The sequence below is a fragment of the Oncorhynchus nerka genome, linkage group LG26 (genome assembly GCF_034236695.1).
Source record: "Oncorhynchus nerka isolate Pitt River linkage group LG26, Oner_Uvic_2.0, whole genome shotgun sequence".
Classification (NCBI taxonomy): Eukaryota; Metazoa; Chordata; class Actinopteri; order Salmoniformes; family Salmonidae; genus Oncorhynchus; species Oncorhynchus nerka.
In genome coordinates this window covers 43,062,800-43,086,520 of record NC_088421.1, presented here as the reverse complement: position 1 = coordinate 43,086,520, position 23,721 = coordinate 43,062,800, and the positions used below count along the sequence as shown (strand labels likewise).

Here is a 23,721-nt window from a genome sequence, read left to right as displayed (position 1 = left end):
GAAAAAGGGACTTTTCTTTTTTTTGCTGAGTTTAGTCTTTGTGTTTCATGTCATTACATCTGCGTGCCCCTTATTGTCAACAACTGTATAGTTAAACAGTAAAGATGTCTCATTTACACACACAGAGATGGAATTATGGACCTCTGCTCTACGGGGACTTTGAGTAAGACTCTAAACCAATTAGTATAATGGTGTGTCTCTGACATAAAACAGACATACATCTGTGTTCTGCCTGCAGTATTATAATTCCATCTGTGTTCTACCTGCAGCATTATAATTCCATCTGTGTTCTACCTGTAGGATTATAATTCCATCTGTGTTCTACCTGCAGCATTATAATTCCATCTGTGTTCTACCTGTAGGATTATAATTCCATCTGTGTTCTACCTGCAGCATTATCATTCCATCTGTGTTCTACCTGCAGTATTATAATTCCATCTGTGTTCTACCTGCAGGATAATAAATCCATCTGTGTTCTACCTGCAGGATTATAATTCCATCTGTGTTCTACCTGTAGGATTATAATTCCATCTGTGTTCTACCTGCAGCATTATAATTCCATCTGTGTTCTCTGTCGTTCTGCCCCTGAACAGGCAGTTAACCCACTGTTCCTAGGCAGTCATTGAAAATAAGAATTTGTTCTTAACTGACTTGCCTAGTAAAATAAAGGTAAAATAAAAAAATTAAAATGCTGCAGGTAGAACACAGATGGAATTCTAATAATGCAGGCAGAACACACAGATGGAATTATAATGCTGCAGGTAGAACACAGATGGATTTATAATGCTGCAGGTAGAACACACACATGGAATTATAATGCTGCAGGTAGAACACAGATGGAATTATAATGATTGTCAGCTCGGGGATTCGAACTTGCAACCTTTCGGTTACTAGTCCAACGCTCTATCCACTAGGCTACCCTGCCGCCCATTATTCCTGCTTGCATGGAATAACAATATATAGTATCAACCTTGATCTCCCTGTGAGGAGGATCCTTCACCTTACTGTAACATCTCGATGTCTCGGTCTACCTGAGACGATGATCATTCCCTGTAAGATGGTCCCCACTCTCTTTCCTTGACATCTGTTTTCTGCATGGACCCATCTAAGCCTGCCTCTGGCTCTCCTTTTCATTGAATACATCCACCTTGGTCTGCCTGTGAAGATGTCTGTTTGCCGTACTGTTAGATCTAGTGCTCTCAGCCAGGGCTGTGTTTCAGCAGCAGCAGTCGTTATCTTCCTATCTATTCTACTTCATGTGTTCTGTATAAGCACTTTGTGAAAAAGGGCATTATAAAATCAGTTAGATTGATACTCACTCTGACGCTCTCTGTCTGTGTGCACCTGTCTGTCTGTGTGTGTGTGTGTGTGTGTGTGTGTGTGTGTGTGTTAGAGGTCGACCGATTATGATTTTTCAACACCGATACCAATTATTGGAGGACCAAAAAAGTAGATACCGATTAATCGGCCAATTTTTTTAAATGTATTTATTTGTAATAATGACAATTACAACAATACTGAATGAACACTTATTTTAAATTAATATAATACATCAATAAAATATGTTCAATTTGGTTTAAATAATGCAAAAACAAAGTGTTGGAGAAGAAAATAAAAGTGCAATATGTGCCATGTAAGAAAGCTAACGTTTCAACATGAGAACATATGAAAGCTGGTGGTTCCTTTTAACATGAGTCTTCAATATTCCCAGCTAAGAAGTTTTAGGTTGTTGTTATTATAGGAATTATAGGACTATTTCCCTCTATACCATTTGTATTTCATATACCTTTGACTATTGGATGTTCTTATAGGCACTTTAGTATTGCCAGTGTAACAGTATAGCTTCCGGCCCTCTCCTCGTCCCTACCTGGGCTCGAACCAGGAACACATCGACATCAGCCACCCTCGAAGCAGCGTTACCCATGCAGAGCAAGGGGAACAACTACTAGAAGGCTCAGAGTGAGTGACGTTTGAAACACTTTTAGCGCGCGCTAACTACCTTCCGGAGACACCTGAAACCCCACCTCTTTAAGGAATACCTAGGATAGGATAAAGTAATCCCTCTCACCCCCCCTCCCCCTGAAAAGATTTAGATGCACTACTGTTCCACTGGAGGTCATAAGGTGAATGCACCAATTTGTAAGTCGCTCTGGATAAGAGCGTCTGCTAAATGACTTAAATGTAAATGTAAATGTAGCCATTTCACTTCGGTTACACCAGCCTCATCCCAGGAGTTGATATACTTGAAGTCATAAACAGCGCAATGCTTGACACACAACGAAGAGCTGCTGGAAAAACGCACAAAAGTGCTGTTTGAATGAATGTTTACATGTCTGCTTCTGCCTACCACCGCTCAGTCAGATACTTAGATACGTGTATGCTCGTATGCTCAGTCAGATTATATGCAACGCAGGACACGCTAGATAATATTTAGTAATATCATCAACCATGTGTAGTTAACTAGTGATTATGATTGATTGATTGTTTTTTATAAGGTAAGTTTAATGCTAGCTAGCAACTTACCTTGGCTCCTTGTTGTACTCGTGTAACAGGCAGTCAGTCTCCTTGTGGAGTGCAACGAGAGAGAGGCAGGTCGTTATTGCGTTGGACGAGTTAACTGTAAGGTTGCAAGATTGGATACCCCGAGCTGACAAGGTGAAAATTTGTCGTTCTGCCCCTGAACAAGGCAGTTAACCCACTGTTCCTAGGCCGTCATTGAAAATAAGAATGTGTTTTTAACTGACTTGCCTAGTTAAATAAAGGTATACAAAAAAATTAGGCGCCCAAAAATACCGATTTCCGATTGTTATGAAAACTTGAAATCGGCCCTAATTAATCGGTGGATCTCTGTGTGTGTGTGTGTGTGTGTGTGTGTGCGTGCACCTGTCTGCATGCGTGAGTGTCTGTTTGCTTCAGATGCTGATAAACGCTGAGCCACCACTCCTGGCCCTGTGCACTGTTTTGCTCTGTCCCGACAAGTCTCTCTCCTCCAGTCCGTCCCCCCCAGACCCAGTTTTACTGAACGTTCAGAAAGTTTGGCAGAACCAGGAAGGTGACCTCTGGTGTCAGCCAATCAGTGCCCAGGGAACTTGTGTCAGCCAATCAGTGTCCAGGGAGGGAGTTAGTGGACCTGAAGAGCGACTGCACCAACCTTGGTTTAACAGGCTACACAGGGATGTAGGGAATCACAAATGACTTGCCAAACTGTAGTGGTTTACACATTATGGTGTGCAGATACTGAAGGATTTTTCACCCTGGAACACATTGGTACCATTGCAGGGTATTATAATTGGAGAAGTACAGCAGAGTAAGGTACAGTACAATGGACCTGCCAGCAGTATGGACAGGGACTGAGGAAGCAGGGGGACTGCTTGGAGTAGCTGTCTTTACACACCTGTCAGACTGGGACTGGACTAATTGGAAGAAACCCGGGGGGAGGAGGAGGAGGTGTGGATGGGAGATGTCAAGCCTGTTCCGTGTTTGTAGTAATGGTTGCATTGTCATTGTAGAGAGAAGACTGGGCATGTTATTCTGTGTATATATAGTGGACATTGTTATTCCTTATCCACACACACCTCTGTTTCCATCACAGGAGATTGTTGGCATCTTGGGGAGGAGGGGCTCGTTGTAATGGGGGAGGAGGGGCTCGTTGTAATGGGGGAGGAGGGGCTCGTTGTAATGGGGGAGGAGGGGCTCGTTGTAATGGCTGGAGATGAATGAGGGGAATGGGATTCCGTATGTTTGATGCCATCCCATTTACCAGCTGTTCTCCTCTTAGCAGCCTCCACTGGGCTTTCCATGTAATACTATGCAGAAAGACCACAGCATTATTTCAGTCCTCCGCAGTCTCTCTCTCTCATTCCACCTACATAATCAATGGTCCTCCCTCTCCTCCATATTCCTCTCCTCCCCTGCTACAGTCATTGATAACAGAACATGTTGAAAAGCACTGTAGGTGGACTATTGATTCAACAGGGTTATTCTAGAAATTGAGAAGTGCTGTGTCCCTACGATTGTTTATGTGTGTGGGCAAGCACACGTGTGTGTGTGTGTGTGTGTGTGTGTGTGTGTGTGTGTGTGTGTGTGTGTGTATTTATGGCCACTCTAGTAGTATGCCAGCTTGTTCTACTGTCATTGTCTGTTTCTCCTCTAACAAACTCCCCTCCCTTCTCTCTCTTTCAGTCCATCATGGAACAGTTCAACCCCTGCTTGCGGAACTTCGTTGCCATGGGGAAGAGCTATGAGAAGGCCCTATCCAGTGAGTGTTCTATTCTTCTTCTCCTCTAATCTGGTTCTGTGGCCTGTTCTTCTCTTCTCTCCTATCTCTGTCGTCTGTTCCTCACCTCGCTCTCTCTTTCTCCTGCTCTCACTCTCTCCTCTCCTCCCACTCCTCTCCCTCTCCTCTCCAGGTCTGGCAGCCAGTCACCAGCCTCCTGCTCTCACTCTCTCCTCTCCTCCCACTCCTCTCCCTCTCCTCTCCAGGTCTAGGCAGCCAGTCACCAGCCTCCTGCTCTCACTCTCTCCTCTCCTCCCTCTCCTCTCCCTCTCCTCTCCAGGTCTAGGCAGCCAGTCACCAGCCTCCTGCTCTCACTCTCTCCTCTCCTCTCCCTCTCCTCTCCAGGTCTAGGCAGCCAGTCACCAGACTCCTGCTCTCACTCTCCTCCCACTCCTCTCCTCTCCTCTCCAGGTCTAGGCAGCCAGTCACCAGCCTCCTGCTCCCAGTCTCCTTTGTGCCGTCTCATTTAAAGAAAGAGATGATATTTCTCATCCTGACACCGTAGCAGTCACACAGCCAGTCTTATCATCTGGTCTGCAACCCCTGGCACAGCCTCAGGAGTGAGGATGTTTCCCAAACAGTATCCTGTTCCCTACATAGTGCACTACTTTAGACCAGAGGGAATAGGGTGTTGTTTGGGACTCAGACAGAGAGGTGTGTTGCAGAGCAGCAGTACAATCAACGCCTGGGTCCTAATCAGAGCAGAGCAGCAGTACAATCGACAGCTGGGTCCTAATCAGAGCAGAGATGGAGCACTGTGTACCTCTGGTGGAGTGATAGACAGTTCACTATAAAAGATCTGATAGACAATGGAAGTGTGTGTGTGTGTGTGTGTGTGTGTGTGTGTGTGTTTGCTCACTCACTCTTTGGTTTTACTAAAGAGGTTTAGGAGAGCAGACGAGTACAGATGGACTTATCACACAGAGGACAGAGTGTAGTTGAACCTAACTTGCTCAGATATCTCCCACTTTGTACTGTAGGTCAGGTCTGTCAACACCCCAATACACACCACAGACACACAAACACATTAGCTGACAGAAGAGTCTATCACTGTCTCCTCAACACTGAATATATCCAGATAACTTGGTGGGATAATAACCCATGAAGGAGTCTGCCCTCTGCAGTGGGATAATAACCCATGAAGGAGTCTGCCCTCTGCAGTGGGATAATAACCCATGAAGGAGTCTGCCCTCTGCAGTGGGATAATAACCCATGAAGGAGTCTGCCCTCTGCAGTGGGACAATAATAACCCATGAAGGAGTCTGCCCTCTGCAGTGGGACAATAATCCATGAAGGAGTCTGCCCTCTGCAGTGGGATAATAACCCCTCTGCAGTGAAATAACCCATGAAGAGTCTGCCCTCTGCAGTGGGATAATAACCCATGAAGGAGTCTGAGTCTGCCCTCTGCAGTGGGATAATAACCCATGAAGGAGTCTGCCCTCTGCAGTGGGATAATAACCCATGAAAGAGTCTGCCCTCTGCAGTGGGATAATAACCCATGAAGGAGTCTGCCCTCTGCAGTGGGATAATAACCCATGAAAGAGTCTGCCCTCTGCAGTGGGATAATAACCCATGAAGGAGTCTGCCCTCTGCAGTGGGATAATAACCCATGAAGGAGTCTGCCCTCTGCAGTGGGATAATAACCCATGAAGGAGTCTGCCCTCTGCAGTGGGATAATAACCCATGAAGGAGTCTGCCCTCTGCAGTGGGACAATAACCCATGAAGGAGTCTGCCCTCTGCAGTGGGATAATAACCCATGAAGGAGTCTGCCCTCTGCAGTGGGATAATGAACCCATGAAGGAGTCTGCCCTCTGCAGTGGGATAATAACCCATGAAGGAGTCTGCCCTCTGCAGTGGGATAATAACCCATGAAGGAGTCTGCCCTCTGCAGTGGGATAATAACCCATGAAGGAGTCTGCCCTCTGCAGTGGGATAATAACCCATGAAGGAGTCTGCCCTCTGCAGTGGGATAATAACCCCATGAAGGAGTCTGCCCTCTGCAGTGGGATAATAACCCATGAAGGAGTCTGCCCTCTGCAGTGGGATAATAACCCATGAAGGAGTCTGCCCTCTGCAGTGGGATAATAACCCATGAAGGAGTCTGCCCTCTGCAGTGGGATAATAACCCATGAAGGAGTCTGCCCTCTGCAGTGGGATAATAACCCATGAAGGAGTCTGCCCTCTGGGATAGTGGGATAAATAACCCATGAAGGAGTCTGCCCTCTGCAGTGGGATAATAACCCATGAAGGAGTCTGCCCTCTGCAGTGGGATAATAACCCATGAAGGAGTCTGCCCTCTGCAGTGGGATAATAACCCATGAAAGAGTCTGCCCTCTGCAGTGGGATAATAACCCATGAAAGAGTCTGCCCTCTGCAGTGGGATAATAACCCATGAAGGAGTCTGCCCTCTGCAGTGGGATAATAACCCATGAAGGAGTCTGCCCTCTGCAGTGGGATAATAATCCATGAAGGAGTCTGCCCTCTGCAGTGGGATAATAACCCATGAAGGAGTCTGCCCTCTGCAGTGGGATAATAACCCATGAAGGAGTCTGCCCTCTGCAGTGGGATGATAATAACCCATGAAGGAGTCTGCCCTCTGCAGTGGGATAATAACCCATGAAGGAGTCTGCCCTCTGCAGTGGGATAATAACCCATGAAGGAGTCTGCCCTCTGCAGTGGGATGAAGGAGTCTGCCCTCTGCAGTAACCCTGCCCTCTGCAGTGGGATAAATAATGATGGAGTCTGCCCTCTGCAGTGGGATAATAACCCATGAAGGAGTCTGCCCTCTGCAGTGGGATAACCCATGAAGGAGTCTGCCCTCTGCAATAATAACCCATGAAGGAGTCTGCCCTCTGCAGTGGGATAATAACCCATGAAGGAGTCTGCCCTCTGCAGTGGGATAATAACCCATGAAGGAGTCTGCCCTCTGCAGTGGGATAATAACCCATGAAGGAGTCTGCCCTCTGCAGTGGGTTGGTGGGTCAGGGGGGTGTAGCTCCTCCTCTGAAGGAGTCTGGCTGGTCTGAAGGAGTCTGACCCCCCCTTCTTCACCCCATGGGATGATAATAACCATGAAGGAGTTGCCCTCTGCAGTGGGATAATAACCTGAAGGAGTCTGCCCTCTGCAGTTTCTGTTCCTGGTAGGCTGGGCAGGTCTAATAGGGAGACCTGGAGGATTGGCCCAGGCCAGTTGATCTGTTCCTGGTAGGCTGGGCAGGTCTAATAGGGAGACCTGGAGGATTGGCCCAGGCCAGTTGATCTGTTCCTGGTAGGCTGGGCAGATCTAATAGGGAGACCTGGAGGATTGGCCCAGGGCAATTAGGCCATTAAGAGGCTGAGTGGGATAGAGAAGGAGGGCAGTGGGATAATAACGGAGTGGCAGTGGGATAATACATGAAGGAGTCTGTAAAACCCATGATGGTCTGCCCTCTAGTCAGTCTGCCCTCTGCAGTGGGATAGTAACCCATAAGCTTTAGTCTGAGCCTCAACGGTCCATAGGGCAGGAGAAGGAGTCTTGTTTTTGTAATGTGATGCAGCTTGGTGTATAAGTTCACCCCCTGGACAGGACTCTTCTGTTGGCTGGGGACTGGGGACTGGGGGCTTGGGGCTGGGACTGGGACTGGGGGCTGGGACTGGGGGGAGGGACTGGGGGGTGGGACTGGGGCTGGGACTGGGGGCTGGGACTGGGGACTGGGGCTGGGACTATAGGAGTCAAGGGAGTTGCATCCTAACCCTGAGGTAGATGGTGTCCTCTCTCTAAGGTAGCTAGGAAGCGGTGGATCACTACCCTGTCTGACCCTTCTCTCCCCACCCACTGTCTGCTGCCCAGTTATAGACCCTAATCCTCTGGTCTGTTCCTCTTCATTACGTTGGTCCTGTCTGTCCCTCTTCATTACGTGGGTCCTGTCTGTCCCTCTACAATATGTTGGTCCTGTCTGTCCCTCTTCATTACGTTGGTCCTGTCTGTCCCTCTACAATATGTTGGTCCTGTCTGTCCCTCTACATTACGTTGGTCCTGTCTGTCCCTCTACATTCTGTTGGTCCTGTCTGTCCCTCTACAATATGTTGGTCCTGTCTGTCCCTCTACATTACGTTGGTCCTGTCTGTCCCTCTACATTACGTTGGTCCTGTCTGTCCCTCTACAATATGTTGGTCCTGTCTGTCCCTCTACATTACGTTGGTCCTGTCTGTCCCTCTACATTACGTTGGTCCTGTCTGTCCCTCTACATTACGTTGGTCCTGTCTGTCCCTCTTCATTACGTTGGTCCTGTCTGTCCCTCTACAATATGTTGGTCCTGTCTGTCCCTCTACATTGGTGTCCTCTCTCTAAGGTAGCTAGGTTGGTCCTGTCTGTCCCTCTACATTCTGTTGGTCCTGTCTGTCCCTCTACATTCTGTTGGTCCTGTCTGTCCCTCTACATTCTGTTGGTCCTGTCTGTCCCTCTACATTCTGTTGGTCCTGTCTGTCCCTCTACATTCTGTTGGTCCTGTCTGTCCCTCTACATTACGTTGGTCCTGTCTGTCCCTCTACAATACGTTGGTCCTGTCTGTCCCTCTACATTCTGTTGGTCCTGTCTGTCCCTCTACATTCTGTTGGTCCTGTCTGTCCCTCTACATTCTGTTGGTCCTGTCTGTCCCTCTACATTCTGTTGGTCCTGTCTGTCCCTCTACATTACGTTGGTCCTGTCTGTCCCTCTACATTACGTTGGTCCTGTCTGTCCCTCTACATTCTGTTGGTCCTGTCTGTCCCTCTACATTCTGTTGGTCCTGTCTGTCCCTCTACATTACGTTGGTCCTGTCTGTCCCTCTACATTCTGTTGGAAGGAAGTAAAGTAACTCAGCTAATCTACCCCAACACACACACACACACACTGCCCAGTATTAGCTGTGTGTTGAAGAGGGTGCACGCACACACATACACACACACACACACACACTGCCCAGTATTAGCTGTGTGTTGAAGAGGGTGCACGCACACACATACACACACACACACACTGCCCAGTATTAGCTGTGTGTTGAAGAGGGTGCGCGCACACACACACACACACACACACACACACTGCCCAGTATTAGCTGTGTGTTGAAGAGGGCGCACACACACACACACACACACACACACACACTGCCCAGTATTAGCTGTGTGTTGAAGAGGGTGCGCGCACACACACACACACACACACACACACTGCCCAGTATTAGCTGTGTGTTGAAGAGGGCACACACACACACACACACACACACACACACCCCCCTGCAGACAAGTATATATTGACATTTATATCAACACTCCACATAATCAGACTGAGCATTTCAATGGCAAAAGGAGGCACAAGGAAATAAAGTATTAAATATATATTTGTTATTGTCATGAAATAAACAGAGATTTATTAGACATACAGTGATGATACAAAAATCTAATTAAAACACAACATGGGGGCTTGAAACTAGAAAAGGCCTGTTACTAATCAATCACCATTAGAGATTAAACAAACCTACTCAATCCTCATCTGATCTCTACTGTCAATCAATACAGCTAATACCAACCAGTGCTCCAACTCTTCCACAAGGCAGGCTGTAACTTCCAATCCAGAACAATCTGAACCCAGATCCCCCTACCAGCTGGACTGGGCGGGGCTGGGCTGGGCTGGACTGGGCTGGACTGGGCGGGGCTGGGCGGGACTGGGCTGGACTGGGCTGGACTGGGCGGGACTGGACTGGGCGGGGCTGGGTGGGACTGGGCTGGACTGGGCGGGGCTGGGCGGGGCTGAACTGAGCTGGGCTGGATATGACAAGTGAGGAGTTGTTCAGGCGGACCAAAGTTGGCCACCTCTGCTGTCAGCCAGTCAGTCAGTGATGATGGATAGTAGACTGGTTTGTTCATGTTCAGTCAGTCTACTTGTCCACTGTCAGTGATGATGGATAGTGGGCTGGTTTGTTCATGTTCAGTCAGTCTACTTGTCCACTGTCAGTGATGATGGATAGTGGGCTGGTTTGTTCATGTTCAGTCAGTCTACTTGTCCACTGTCAGTGATGATGGATAGTGGGCTGGTTCATGTTCAGTCAGTCTACTTGTCCACTGTCAGTGATGATGGATAGTGGGCTGGTTCATGTTCAGTCAGTCTACTTGTCCACTGTCAGTGATGATGGATAGTGGGCTGGTTCATGTTCAGTCAGTCTACTTGTCCACTGTCAGTGATGATGGATAGTGGGCTGGTTTGTTCATGTTCAGTCAGTCTACTTGTCCACTGTCAGTGATGATGGATAGTGGGCTGGTTCATGTTCAGTCAGTCTACTTGTCTACTTGTCCACTGTCAGTGATGATGGATAGTGGACTGGTTCATGTTCAGTCGGTCTACTTGTCCACTGTCAGTGATGATGGATAGTGGGCTGGTTTGTTCATGTTCAGTCAGTCTACTTGTCCACTGTCAGTGATGATGGATAGTGGGCTGGTTCATGTTCAGTCAGTCTACTTGTCCACTGTCAGTGATGATGGATAGTGGGCTGGTTTGTTCATGTTCAGTCAGACTACTTGTCCACTGTCAGTGATGATGGATAGTGGACTGGTTCATGTTCAGTCGGTCTACTTGTCCACTGTCAGTGATGATGGATAGTGGGCTGGTTCATGTTCAGTCGGTCTACTTGTCCACTGTCAGTGATGATGGATAGTGGGCTGGTTCATGTTCAGTCAGTCTACTTGTCCACTGTCAGTGATGATGGATAGTGGGCTGGTTTGTTCATGTTCAGTCAGTCTACTTGTCCACTGTCAGTGATGATGGATAGTGGGCTGGTTCATGTTCAGTCAGTCTACTTGTCCACTGTCAGTGATGATGGATAGTGGGCTGGTTCATGTTCAGTCAGTCTACTTGTCCACTGTCAGTGATGATGGATAGTGGGCTGGTTTGTTCATGTTCAGTCAGTCTACTTGTCCACTGTCAGTGATGATGGATAGTGGGCTGGTTCATGTTCAGTCAGTCTACTTGTCCACTGTCAGTGATGATGGATAGTGGGCTGGTTTGTTCATGTTCAGTCAGTCTACTTGTCCACTGTCAGTGATGATGGATAGTGGGCTGGTTTGTTCATGTTCAGTCAGTCTACTTGTCCACTGTCAGTGATGATGGATAGTGGGCTGGTTTGTTCATGTTCAGTCAGTCTACTTGTCCACTGTCAGTGATGATGGATAGTGGGCTGGTTTGTTCATGTTCAGTCAGTCTACTTGTCCACTGTCAGTGATAATGGATAGTGGGCTGGTTTGTTCATGTTCAGTCAGACTCGGGGCCAGAGTTGGCCACTGCTTCTGTCAGCCTGTTTGGGGAGCGGCAGGTTGGCAGGCAACAGTGGTGTCTGACTTTGGCCCCGTCTGGTTCTCACTTCTCACAGCCTGTCAGTCTCCTGTGAGTGTTGACAGCCACAGCAGAGGTCTGGTCTAGGTTGAATCCAGCTAGCTGCACTAGACAGCCCATAATAACACGTTCAGGATCCAGCTAGCTGCACTAGACAGTGTTGATAAAAGGATATTAGAAGGGTGAGCCGGTTAAGGATCGATTCAGACCAGGTGTTAAAATTGTACGACAAGCGACAGTTTATTTCAGAGGGAGAATATCTGGTACACGTAAATACGGCTCTTCCGTTAGTTCGTGTTGGAACAGCAGGCAGAGAGCGCGTAAACAGTCAGCACAGCCCTTATATACGTCACAGAAAGTAGGTTGACCCTAGGAAGATCGGATCTCCGGATTGGTTCAGCTGGTTGTAGTCTGTAGTCTTCCGCCATTGGCTCAGTTGTCTGTCCGTCATCGTAGGATCTTCTTCGGGCACACAGTGTTCGGTTAAAAAAGGGAGATTATGTGTGTAATGTGGGAGCTATCCTGTAGGGGACCCCACAGGCTTTACTGTGAGTTGTAGCCATGTAATTAGCAGTAAGTTAGTCACCTGCATACGAAATAGCAATTCCTTACAACAGCCCATAATAACTAGTTGTTTAGGATCCTGCTAGCTGCACTAGACAGCCCATAATAACTAGTTGTTCAGGATCCAGCTAGCTGGACTAGACAGCCCATAATAACACGTTGTTCAGGATCCAGCTAGCTGGACTAGACAGCCCATAATAACACATTGTTCAGGATCCAGCTAGCTGGACTAGACAGCCCATAATAACACGTTGTTCAGGATCCAGCTAGCTGCACTAGACAGCCCATAATAACTAGTTGTTCAGGATCCAGCTAGCTGCACTAGACAGCCCAGAATAACATGTTGTTCAGGATCCAGCTAGCTGGACTAGACAGCCCATAATAACTAGTTGTTTAGGATCCTGCTAGCTGGACTAGACAGCCCATAATAACTAGTTGTTCAGGATCCAGCTAGCTGCACTAGACAGCCCATAATAACTAGTTGTTCAGGATCCTGCTAGCTGCACTAGACAGCCCATAATAACTAGTTGTTCAGGATCCAGCTAGCTGCACTAGACAGCCCATAATAACTAGTTGTTTAGGATCCAGCTAGCTGCACTAGACAGCCCATAATAACACGTTGTTCAGGATCCAGCTAGCTGGACTAGACAGCCCATAATAACACATTGTTCAGGATCCAGCTAGCTGGACTAGACAGCCCATAATAACACGTTGTTCAGGATCCAGCTAGCTACTGTAGCATCGTCCTCTCTCTCCCCACATGAGACACACCATTACTACTGTAGCATCGTCCTCTCTCTCTCTCTCCCACATGAGACACACCATTACTACTGTAGCATCGTCCTCTCTCTCTCTCTCTCCACAAGACACACCATTACTACTGTAGCATCGTCCTCTCTCTCTCTCTCCACGAGACACACCATTACTACTGTAGCATCGTCCTCTCTCTCTCCACATGAGACACACCATTACTACTGTAGCATCGTCCTCTCTCTCTCTCTCTCCACGAGACACACCATTACTACTGTAGCATCGTCCTCTCTCTCTCTCCACGAGACACACCATTACTACTGTAGCATCGTCCTCTCTCTCTCTCCACGAGACACACCATTACTACTGTAGCATCGTCCTCTCTCTCTCCACGTGAGACACACCATTACTACTGTAGCATCGTCCTCTCTCTCTCTCTCTCCACATGAGACACACCATTACTCTCTATAGCATCGTCCTCTCTCTCCACATGAGACACACCATTACTACTGTAGCATCGTCCTCTCTCTCCACATGAGACACACCATTACTCTCTATAGTATCGTCCTCTCTCTCTCTCTCCACATGAGACACACCATTACTATCTATAGCATCGTCCTCTCTCTCCACATGAGACACACCATTACTACTGTAGCATCGTCCTCTCTCTCCACATGAGACACACCATTACTACTCATCGTACATGAGACACACCATTACTCTCTATAGTATCGTCCTCTCTCTCTCTCCACATGAGACACACCATTACTCTCTATAGCATCGTCCTCTCTCTCCACATGAGACACACCATTACTCTCTATAGTATCGTCCTCTCTCTCTCTCCACATGAGACACACCATTACTCTCTATAGTATCATCCTCTCTCTCCACATGAGACACACCATTACTCTCTATAGCATCGTCCTCTCTCTCCACATGAGACACACCATTACTCTCTATAGTATCGTCCTCTCTCTCCACATGAGACACACCATTACTCTCTATAGCATCGTCCTCTCTCTCCACATGAGACACACCATTACTCTCTATAGTATCGTCCTCTCTCTCTCTCTCCACATGAGACACACCATTACTCTCTATAGTATCATCCTCTCTCTCCACATGTATTACTCTCTATAGCATCGTCCTCTCTCTCCACATGAGACACACCATTACTACTATAGTATCGTCCTCTCTCTCCACATGAGACACACCATTACTCTCTATAGTATCGAGACACACCATTACTCTCTATAGTATCGTCCTCTCTCTCTCTCTCCACATGAGACACACCATTACTCTCTATAGCATCGTCTTCTCTCTCCACATGAGACACACCATTACTCTCTATAGCATCGTCTTCTCTCTCGACGTGAGGATGTGTGCGAACACTTCTGTGTGCGTCTTTATAGGCCACGGAGTTGCCCTCTACCTCTCTACCTCTGACCCTGATCTCATGCTGTTCTTCCTCTGTCCCCAGATGTGACATTTGCTGCTAAGGGCTACTTTGATGCCCTGGTGAGGATGGGAGAGCTAGCCAGTGAGAGCCAGGGATCCAAGGACATGGGTGAGTAGTAGCCAATCAGCTGTCAGGATGTTGTGTCCCGCCCATCCCTGGACCTAAAGGGGTATTCAGTGCTGGCCAATGCTTGTCTTAGTGTTTGTACTGTAAGTCCGTTTGTCCCTGTCTATCAGCTGCTACATATCTCTTTCCCTTCTCTGGACCTAAAGGGGCGGTTAACTGGGCTCTCCTGCTGGCCAACACACACACAGTCACTTCCTGTGTTTGTGTCACAGTAATGTCAGGTCTGTAGAGAGATGACCCAGTCTTTGTTTTCCACGCAGGCAGCATTGTGGGGTCACTCCTACACTCTAAAAAGAAAAGCTTCCTGGAAGATCCTTTAGGGGTTCTTCAAATTGAACTGTGGGGGAACCTCTCAGTTCTTCAAAGAACCCCCTTAATGGTTCCTCAAAGAACCCCCTTAATGGTTCCTCAAAGAACCCCCTTAATGGTTCCTCAAATAACTCCCTTAATGGTTCCTCAAAGAACCCCCTTAATGGTTCCTCAAAGAACCCCCTTAATGGTTCCTCAAAGAACCTTTTTGGGTTCATTTGTTTTTTACCCACCACTATTATTACTACTAATATGCATAACAATAACAAAATATTTGAGTGTTTTATGATTTTAGTGTAAAAGCAGAATTCAAAAATGTAAATATGAGGTGAACTCCCAGCAGAGCTCCAAGTTCAATCAGTTTCTCCTCTGGCATGTTAATGTGTTGATGTCCTTCGTCTCCACAGCCAGAATGATTTGTCAGTGCATGATGATGGAACAGGTTTCCAGTTCTATTCATCAGCGATGTAGGGATGTAGGGGTGTAGCGATGTAGGGGTGTAGCGATGTAGGGGTGTAGGGATGTAGGGAGGGTGAAGTCTGTGAAAACAAAAATCTGAATTATACAGATGAGTAACAAAACGTGCACATGACCGTATTCAAACCTTGTTATTTGTGGTAAATGTGAATGAAAACATTGTTAACTTTTGACTGGTTTTCATACACACATCTTGTCCGTAACGTAGAGACCTCTGGGATCTTCGTTGAAGAGGTCAGAGAGGAGGAAGAGGACTGCTGCTAGAAGGTTTTAGAGAAACCATTCATACAAATGTAATGATAATGTAATGCAGATCACATGTAGGTTGTGACAAACCAATACCAATTGTACATACCTTTGTGTGGCTTCTCGTCAGTACTCCTACAGACACATAAGTGGGCCGTTCAGTCATCTGCACCTATAGCCTTCAAAATATTCTTCTTTCTTTGTTGATTAACATCCTTTGAAATTGGTCCATTTTCTGATTATAAAGAATTTTAAAAGGGAGAAAGTGCCTGACCAACGCAGGGAGAAAGTACTCGACCAACACAGGGAGAAAGTACCTGACCAACACAGGGAGAAAGTACCTGACCAACACAGGGAGAAAGTACCTGACCAACACAGGGAGAAAGTACCTGACCAACACAGGGAGAAAGTACCCGACCAACACAGGGAGAAAGTACCCGACCAACACAGGGAGAAAGTACCCGACCAACGCAGGGAGAAAGTACCCGACCAACGCAGGGAGACAGTACCCGACCAACGCAGGGAGAAAGTACCCGACCAACGCAGGGAGAAAGTACCCGACCAACGCAGGGAGAAAGTACCCGACCAACGCAGGGAGAAAGTACCCGACCAACGCAGGGAGAAAGTACCCGACCAACGCAGGGAGAAAGTACCCGACCAACGCAGGGACAGTACCACCAAACGTAGGGAGAAAGTACCCGGGAGGGAAAGTACCCGACCAACGCAGGGAGAAAGTACCCGACCAACGCAGGGAGAAAGTACCCGACCAACGCAGGGAGAAAGTACCCGGCCAACGCAGGGAGAAAGTACCGACCAACACAGCCATTTGACAAATATGAAATGATAGATGATATCATCATAAAATAATATAAATTTAGATCAGACGAGCTGGAGGTCGACCGATTTATGATTTTTCAGCAGATACTGATTATTGGAGGACCAATACCGATGAATCAGGCGTTTTATTTATTTATTATTAATATATATATTTGTAATAATGACAATTACAACAATACTGAATTAACACTTTTATTTTAACTTAATATAATATATCAATAAAATCAATTTAGCCTCAAATAAATAATGAAACATGTTCAATTTGGTTTAAATAATGCAAAAACAAAGTGTTGGAGGAGAAAGTAAAAGTGCAATATGTGCTAACATTTCAGTTCCTTGCTCAGAACATGAAAACATATGAAAGCTGGTGGTTCCTTTTAACATGAATCTTCGATATTCCCAGGTAAGAAGTTTTAGGTTGTAGTTATTATAGGAATTATAGGACTATTTCTCTCTCTACCATTTGTATTTCATATACCTTTGACTATTGAATGTTCTAATAGGTACTATAGTATTGCCAGCCTAATCTCTGGAGTTGATAGGCTTGAAGTCATAAACAGCTCAATGCTTGAAGCGCAGCGAACAGCTGCTGGCAAACGCAGTAAAGTACTGTTTGAATGAATTATTACAAGCCTGCTGCTGCCTACCATCGCTCAGTCAGACTGCTCTATCAAATATCAAATCATAGACTTAATTATAATAAACACACAGATTTAGCTTTTGGTCATTAATATGGTCAAATCCGGAAACTATCATTTCGAAAAACAAATGTTTATTCTTTCAGTGAAATACGGAACCGTTCTGTATTTTATCTAACGGGCGGCATCCATCAGTCTAAATATTACTGTTACATTGCACCATCTTCAATGTTATGTCATAATTATGTACAATTCTGGCAAATTAATTACGCTCTTTGTTAGGAAAAAACACAGTTCGCAACGAGCCAGGCGGCCCAAACTGTTGCATATACCCTGACTCTGCTTGCACTGAACGCAAGAGAAGTGACACAATTTCCCTAGTTAAATATTGCCTGCTAACATGCATTTCTTGTAACTAAATATGCAGGTTTAAAATATATACTTGTGTTGATTTTAAGAAAGTCATTGATGTTAATGGTTAGTTACATTGGTTTAATGACCGTTCTTTTTTCGAGAATGCGCTTATTAAATCTTCACCCGTTTGGCGAAGTAGGCTGTGATTCGATGATAAATTAACAGGCACCGCATCGATTATATGCAACGCAGGACAAGCTAGATACACTAGTAATATCATCAACCATGTAGTTAACTAGTGGTTATGTTAATAAGATACGTTTAATGCTAGCTAGCAACTTACCTTGGCTTCTTGCTGCACTCGCGTAACACTCGCGTAACACTCGCGTAACACCTGCGTAACACTCGCGTAACACTCACGTAACCACCTGCGTAACACTCACGTAACCACCTGCGTAACACTCGCATAACCACCTGTGTAACAGGTGGTCAGCCTGCCACACAGTCTCCTCGTGGTGTGCAATGTAATCGGCGTCCAAAATTCAGATTACTGATTGTTATGAACTTGAAATTGACCCTAATTAATCGTCCATTCAGATGAATCGGTCGACCTCTAATACAAGCAGAAACCCTTAACTGGACATAAGATGTCACTTTTGACCAGGGCCCTATGGGTAATGAGGTGCCATTTTCAACTCGCACCTTGTCGACGTGGAGGAGACGTATGTATGATGAGGATAGAGAAGGAGAGAGAAAGAGCGAGAGGCGACATCGTCTGCAAATTAGATTTCAAAAAGTCATTTCATTTTGTGACAGACAGCAGCTTGGTGGATTTGATTCAGTTCCACTTAAAAGTGGATTGGTTTCAGCTCAGAGGGGATGTGTGTGTGTGTGTGTGTGTGTGTGTGTGTGTGTCCTTCCTTGTGTCCTGGTCCATTTATAAAGGTCTACAGATCCACAAGTTGACAGGAGCTGCTGCTCTCAGATACAATAGTTGCCGTGGCAACAGCTGGCGGTCCCAATGTTTTATCTCCACTCTGGGGACATCAGTCTCTGTGAAGACATCAGTGTCTGTGATGGGATTCTCCTCTCCTTGATCCATGAACAACAAGCTGTTTATTCTGACAGGTTTTCATGGCTCTGTTCTGTAGGGTGTTCTGTAGTAGGACAGCTGTGGGGTGTTCTGTAGTAGGACAGCTGGGGGGTGTTCTGTAGTAGGACAGCTGGGGGTGTTCTGTAGTAGTACAGCTGGGGGTGTTCTGTAGTAGGACAGCTGGGGGTGTTCTGTAGTAGGACAGCTGTGGGGTGTTCTGTAGTAGGACAGCTGTGGGGTGTTCTGTAGTAGGACAGCTGGGGGTGTTCTGTAGTAGGACAGCTGTGGGGTGTTCTGTAGTAGGACAGCTGTGGGTGTTCTGTAGTAGGACAGCTGTGGGGTGTTCTGTAGTAGGACAGCTGGGGACAGCTGTGGGGTGTTCTGTAGTACAGCTGGGGGTGTTCTGTAGTAGGACAGCTGTGGGGTGTTCTGTAGTAGGACAGCTGTGGGGTGTTCTGTAGTAGGACAGCTGTGGGGTGTTCTGTAGTAGGACAGCTGTGGGGTGTTCTGTAGTAGGACAGCTGTGGGGTGTTCTGTAGGTAGTACAGCTGTGGGGGTGTTCTGTAGTAGGACAGCTGTGGGGTGTTCTGTAGTGTAGGACAGCTGTTGGGGTGTTCTGTAGTAGTACAGCTGTAGTTGGGGTGTTCTGTAGGGGGTGTTCTGTAGTAGGACAGCTGTGGGGTGTTCTGTAGTAGTACAGCTGTTGGGGTGTTCTGTAGTAGGACAGCTGTGGGGTGTTCTGTAGTAGGACAGCTGTTGGGGTGTTCTGTAGTAGGACAGCTGTGGGGGTGTTCTGTAGGTAGGACAGCTGTGGGGGTGTTCTGTAAGGTAGTAGGACAGCTGTGTGTTCTGTAGTAGGGGGTGTTCTGTAGTAGGACAGCTGTGGGGTGTTCTGTAGTAGGACAGCTGTGGGGTGTTCTGTAGTAGGACAGCTGTGGGGTGTTCTGTAGTAGGACAGCTGTGGGGTGTTCTGTAGTAGGACAGCTGTGGGGTGTTCTGTAGTAGGACAGCTGTGGGGTGTTCTGTAGTAGGACAGCTGTGGGGTGTTCTGTAGTAGGACAGCTGTGGGGTGTTCTGTAGTAGGACAGCTGTGGGGTGTTCTGTAGTAGGACAGCTGTGGGGGATGGTTATGTAGTAGGACAGCTGGGGAGGTGTTCTGTAAGGTGTAGTAGGACAGCTGGGGAGGTGTTCTGTATGGTGTAGTAGGACAGCTGGGGAGGTGTTCTGTATGGTGTAGTACAGCTGTTGGGGGTGTTCTGTATGGTGTAGTACAGTTCTGTATGGTGTAGTACAGCGTAGTTGGGGGGTGTTCTGTAAGGTGTAGTACAGCGTAGTTGGGGGTTTCTGTAAGGTGTAGTACAGCGTAGTTGGGGGGTTCTGTAAGGTGTAGTACAGCGTAGTTGGGGGGTTCTGTAAGGTGTAGTACAGCGTAGTTGGGGGTGTTCTGTAAGGTGTAGTACAGCGTAGTTGGGGGTGTTCTGTAAGGTGTAGTACAGCGTAGTTGGGGGGTTCTGTAAGGTGTAGTACAGCGTAGTTGGGGGGTTCTGTAAGGTGTAGTACAGCGTAGTTGGGGGGTTCTGTAAGGTGTAGTACAGCGTAGTTGGGGGTGTTCTGTAAGGTGTAGTACAGCGTAGTTGGGGGTGTTCTGTAAGGTGTAGTACAGCGTAGTTGGGGGGTTCTGTAAGGTGTAGTACAGCGTAGTTGGGGGGGTTCTGTAAGGTGTAGTACAGCGTAGTTGGGGGGTTCTGTAAGGTGTAGTACAGCGTAGTTGGGGGGTTCTGTAAGGTGTAGTACAGCGTAGTTGGGGGTGTTCTGTAAGGTGTAGTACAGCGTAGTTGGGGGTGTTCTGTGTAGGTGTAGTACAGCGTAGTTGGGGGTGTTCTGTAAGGTGTAGTACAGCGTAGTTGGGGGTGTTCTGTAAGGTGTAGTACAGCGTAGTTGGGGGTGTTCTGTAAGGTGTAGTACAGCGTAGTTGGGGGGGTTCTGTAAGGTGTAGTACAGCGTAGTTGGGGGGTTCTGTAAGGTGTAGTACAGCGTAGTTGGGGGGTTCTGTAAGGTGTAGTACAGCGTAGTTGGGGGGTTCTGTAAGGTGTAGTACAGCGTAGTTGGGGGGTTCTGTAAGGTGTAGTACAGCGTAGTTGGGGGGTTCTGTAAGGTGTAGTACAGCGTAGTTGGGGGTGTTCTGTAAGGTGTAGTACAGCGTAGTTGGGGGGTTCTGTAAGGTGTAGTACAGCGTAGTTGGGGGGGTTCTGTAAGGTGTAGTACAGCGTAGTTGGGGGGTTCTGTAAGGTGTAGTACAGCGTAGTTGGGGGGGTTCTGTAAGGTGTAGTACAGCGTAGTTGGGGGGTTCTGTAAGGTGTAGTACAGCGTAGTTGGGGGGGGTTCTGTAAGGTGTAGTACAGCGTAGTTGGGGGGGGTTCTGTAAGGTGTAGTACAGCGTAGTTGGGGGGGGTTCTGTAAGGTGTAGTACAGTGTAGTTGGGGGGTTCTGTAAGGTGTAGTACAGCGTAGTTGGGGGGTTCTGTAACCTAGTTGTTGGGGTGTTCTGTAAGGTGTAGTACAGCGTAGTTGGGGGGGGTTCTGTAAGGTGTAGTTGGGGTGTTCTGTAAGGTGTAGTACAGCGTAGTTGGGGCTTCCTGAGCTAATCAGTCAGCCAGAGGGAAAGACATGGAAGTGATGTGTGGATGTTTTATTCAGTAAAAGGGCTTTTCATTTGACATTTACACGTTAGTCATTTAGCAGACGCTCTTATCCAGAGAGACGTACAGTTAGTTAATCATCTGAAGAGGGCTAGGTGAGACAACCATATCATATCTGTCATAGTAAGTACATTTTTCCTCAGTAGCTATCAGTACAGTCAGCTCAAGCTGCACTGAACAATAATAACTAGCTGTTCAGGATCCAGCTAGCTGGAAACAGCCCATAATAACTAGTTGTTCAGGATCCAGTGCGGGAAAGTGGGAGTGTTAATTCATGAAAGGTATGTTTTTGTGGGGGAGGGTAAGGAGGGAGGGAGGGGGTGCTGTGGGATTTTCCACACCACACACAGCCCTGAGAGGTTTCCCATTGATTTCAAGGTGTTAACATGTTAACAGACCATATCTCATATCATTTACCCAGCTCAGACCCTCTACAGGAACACAATGTCCCATAGAGGTGTGTCTGTCTCCAGGATAGCTATGTGTGTGAAACCGATCCCCCTCTTCTCCATAGGTTTTCTCAACAGATTAAACTATATATTTGAAATTATTCATTCCTCTGTGTGTGTGTGTGTGTGTGTGTGTGTGTGTGTGTGTGTGTGTGTGTGTGTGTGTGTGTGTGTGTGTGTTTGTGTGAAATCAAAGTGTGAATAGTTCCAACACATCAACATGTTTTTGATAATAACACGACGTAACTGTTGTTCCAATTTCTACTCTTCCATACTACGTGTAGACCACACCCACTTTCCCCTGTAGTTGTAACTCCCTCTCTAGGTAGACCACACCTCTTGGATCGTTTCATTTCCCCTCCACAGAGACACACCATTACTTGTAACTCCCTCTCCCACTTTCCCCTGTAGTTGTAACTCCCTCTCTAGGTAGACCACACCCACTTTCCCCTGTAGTTGTAACTCCCTCTCTAGGTAGACCACACCCACTTTCCCCTGTAGTTGTAACTCCCTCTCTAGGTAGACCACACCCACTTTCCCCTGTAGTTGTAGCTCCCTCTCTAGGTAGACCACACCCACTTTCCCCTGTAGTTGTAGCTCCTCTCTAGGTAGACCACACCCACTTTCCCCTGTAGTTGTAGCTCCCTCTCTAGGTAGACCACACCCACTTTCCCCTGTAGTTGTAGCTCCTCTCTAGGTAGACCACACCCACTTTCCCCTGTAGTTGTAGCTCCCTCTCTCTAGGTAGACCACACCCACTTTCCCCTGTAGTTGTAGCTCCCTCTCTAGGTAGACCACACCCACTTTCCCCTGTAGTTGTAGCTCCCTCTCTAGGTAGACCACACCCACTTTCCCCTGTAGTTGTAGCTCCCTCTCTAGGTAGACCACACCTTTCCCCACCCAGTTGTAGCTCCCTCTCTAGGTAGACCACACCCACTTTCCCCTGTAGTTGTAGCTCCCTCTCTTTACACATAGACCACACCCACTTTCCCCTGTAGTTGTAGCTCCTCTCTAGGTAGACCACACCCACTTTCCCCTGTAGTTGTAGCTCCCTCTCTCTAGGTAGACCACACCCACTTTCCCCTGTAGTTGTAGCTCTCTCTCTAGGTAGACCACACCCACTTTCCCCTGTAGTTCTAGCTGCTCTCTTAGGTAGACCACACCCACTTTCCCCTGTAGTTGTAGCTCCCTCTCTTTTTCTGGTAGACCACACCCACTTTCCCCTGTAGTTGTAGCTCCCTCTCTAGGTAGACCACACCCACTTTCCCCTGTAGCTTGTAGCTTTCCCCTCTCCCTCTCTTGGTAGACCACACCCACTTTCCCCTGTAGTTGTAGCTCCCTCTCTAGGTAGACCACACCCACTTTCCCTGTAGTTGTAGCTCCCTCTAGGTAGACCACACCCACTTTCCCTGTTGTGAGCCACCAATTGTATAGCTCCCTCTCTAGGTAGACCACACCACTTGTAGCTCCTCTCTAGGTAGACCACACCCACTTTCTCCTGTAGTTGTAGCTCCCTGTCTAGGTAGACCACACCCACTTTCTCCTGTAGTTGTAGCTCCTCCACTAGGTAGACCACACCCACTTTCCCCTGTAGTTGTAGCTCCTCTCTAGGTAGACCACACCCACTTTCTCCTGTAGTTGAAACTCCTCTCTAGGTAGACCACACCCACTTTCTCCTGTAGTTGTAGCTCATTTCTGAGGTAGACCACACCCACTTTCCCCTGTAGTTGTAGCTCTTTCCCTGCTAGGTAGACCACACCCACTTTCCCCTGTAGTTGTAGCTCCCTCTCTAGGGAGACCACACCCACTTTCAGTAGGAAATGTAGCTCCTCAGGTGACCACACCCACTTTCCCCAACGTTCCACTGCTAATAGGGGAGTAGAGATCAACCAGGGGCCCCTGTAAAAGCAGTTTGTTCTTCCACCTCTCCCTGACATAGTGTCTGTGGCTGGTGTGTGTATATACTATGTATGTAGTGTATGTAGTATGTATGTAGGTAACCACACCCACTTTCCCTAGGATAGCTGTGTGGAAACCATCCCTCTCTAGGTTTTCTCAACAGATTAAACTATATGTTTGAAATTATTATTCCCCTGTAGTTG

At 47.3% G+C, this 23,721-nt stretch overlaps 1 protein-coding gene across 2 annotated transcripts in view; it reads left to right on the top strand.

Annotated features, from left to right (window-relative positions):
• baiap2a (BAR/IMD domain containing adaptor protein 2a) overlaps positions 1-23,721 on the top strand; it is a 190,620-nt gene that overhangs the window by 50,467 nt on the left and 116,432 nt on the right. For both annotated transcript variants that reach the window (XM_065010765.1, XM_065010766.1), the window contains exons 2-3: positions 4,183-4,258; positions 14,414-14,500. In XM_065010765.1, the coding sequence (XP_064866837.1) occupies positions 4,183-4,258; positions 14,414-14,500 (163 nt within the window). The remainder of the gene's footprint in view (positions 1-4,182; positions 4,259-14,413; positions 14,501-23,721) is intronic.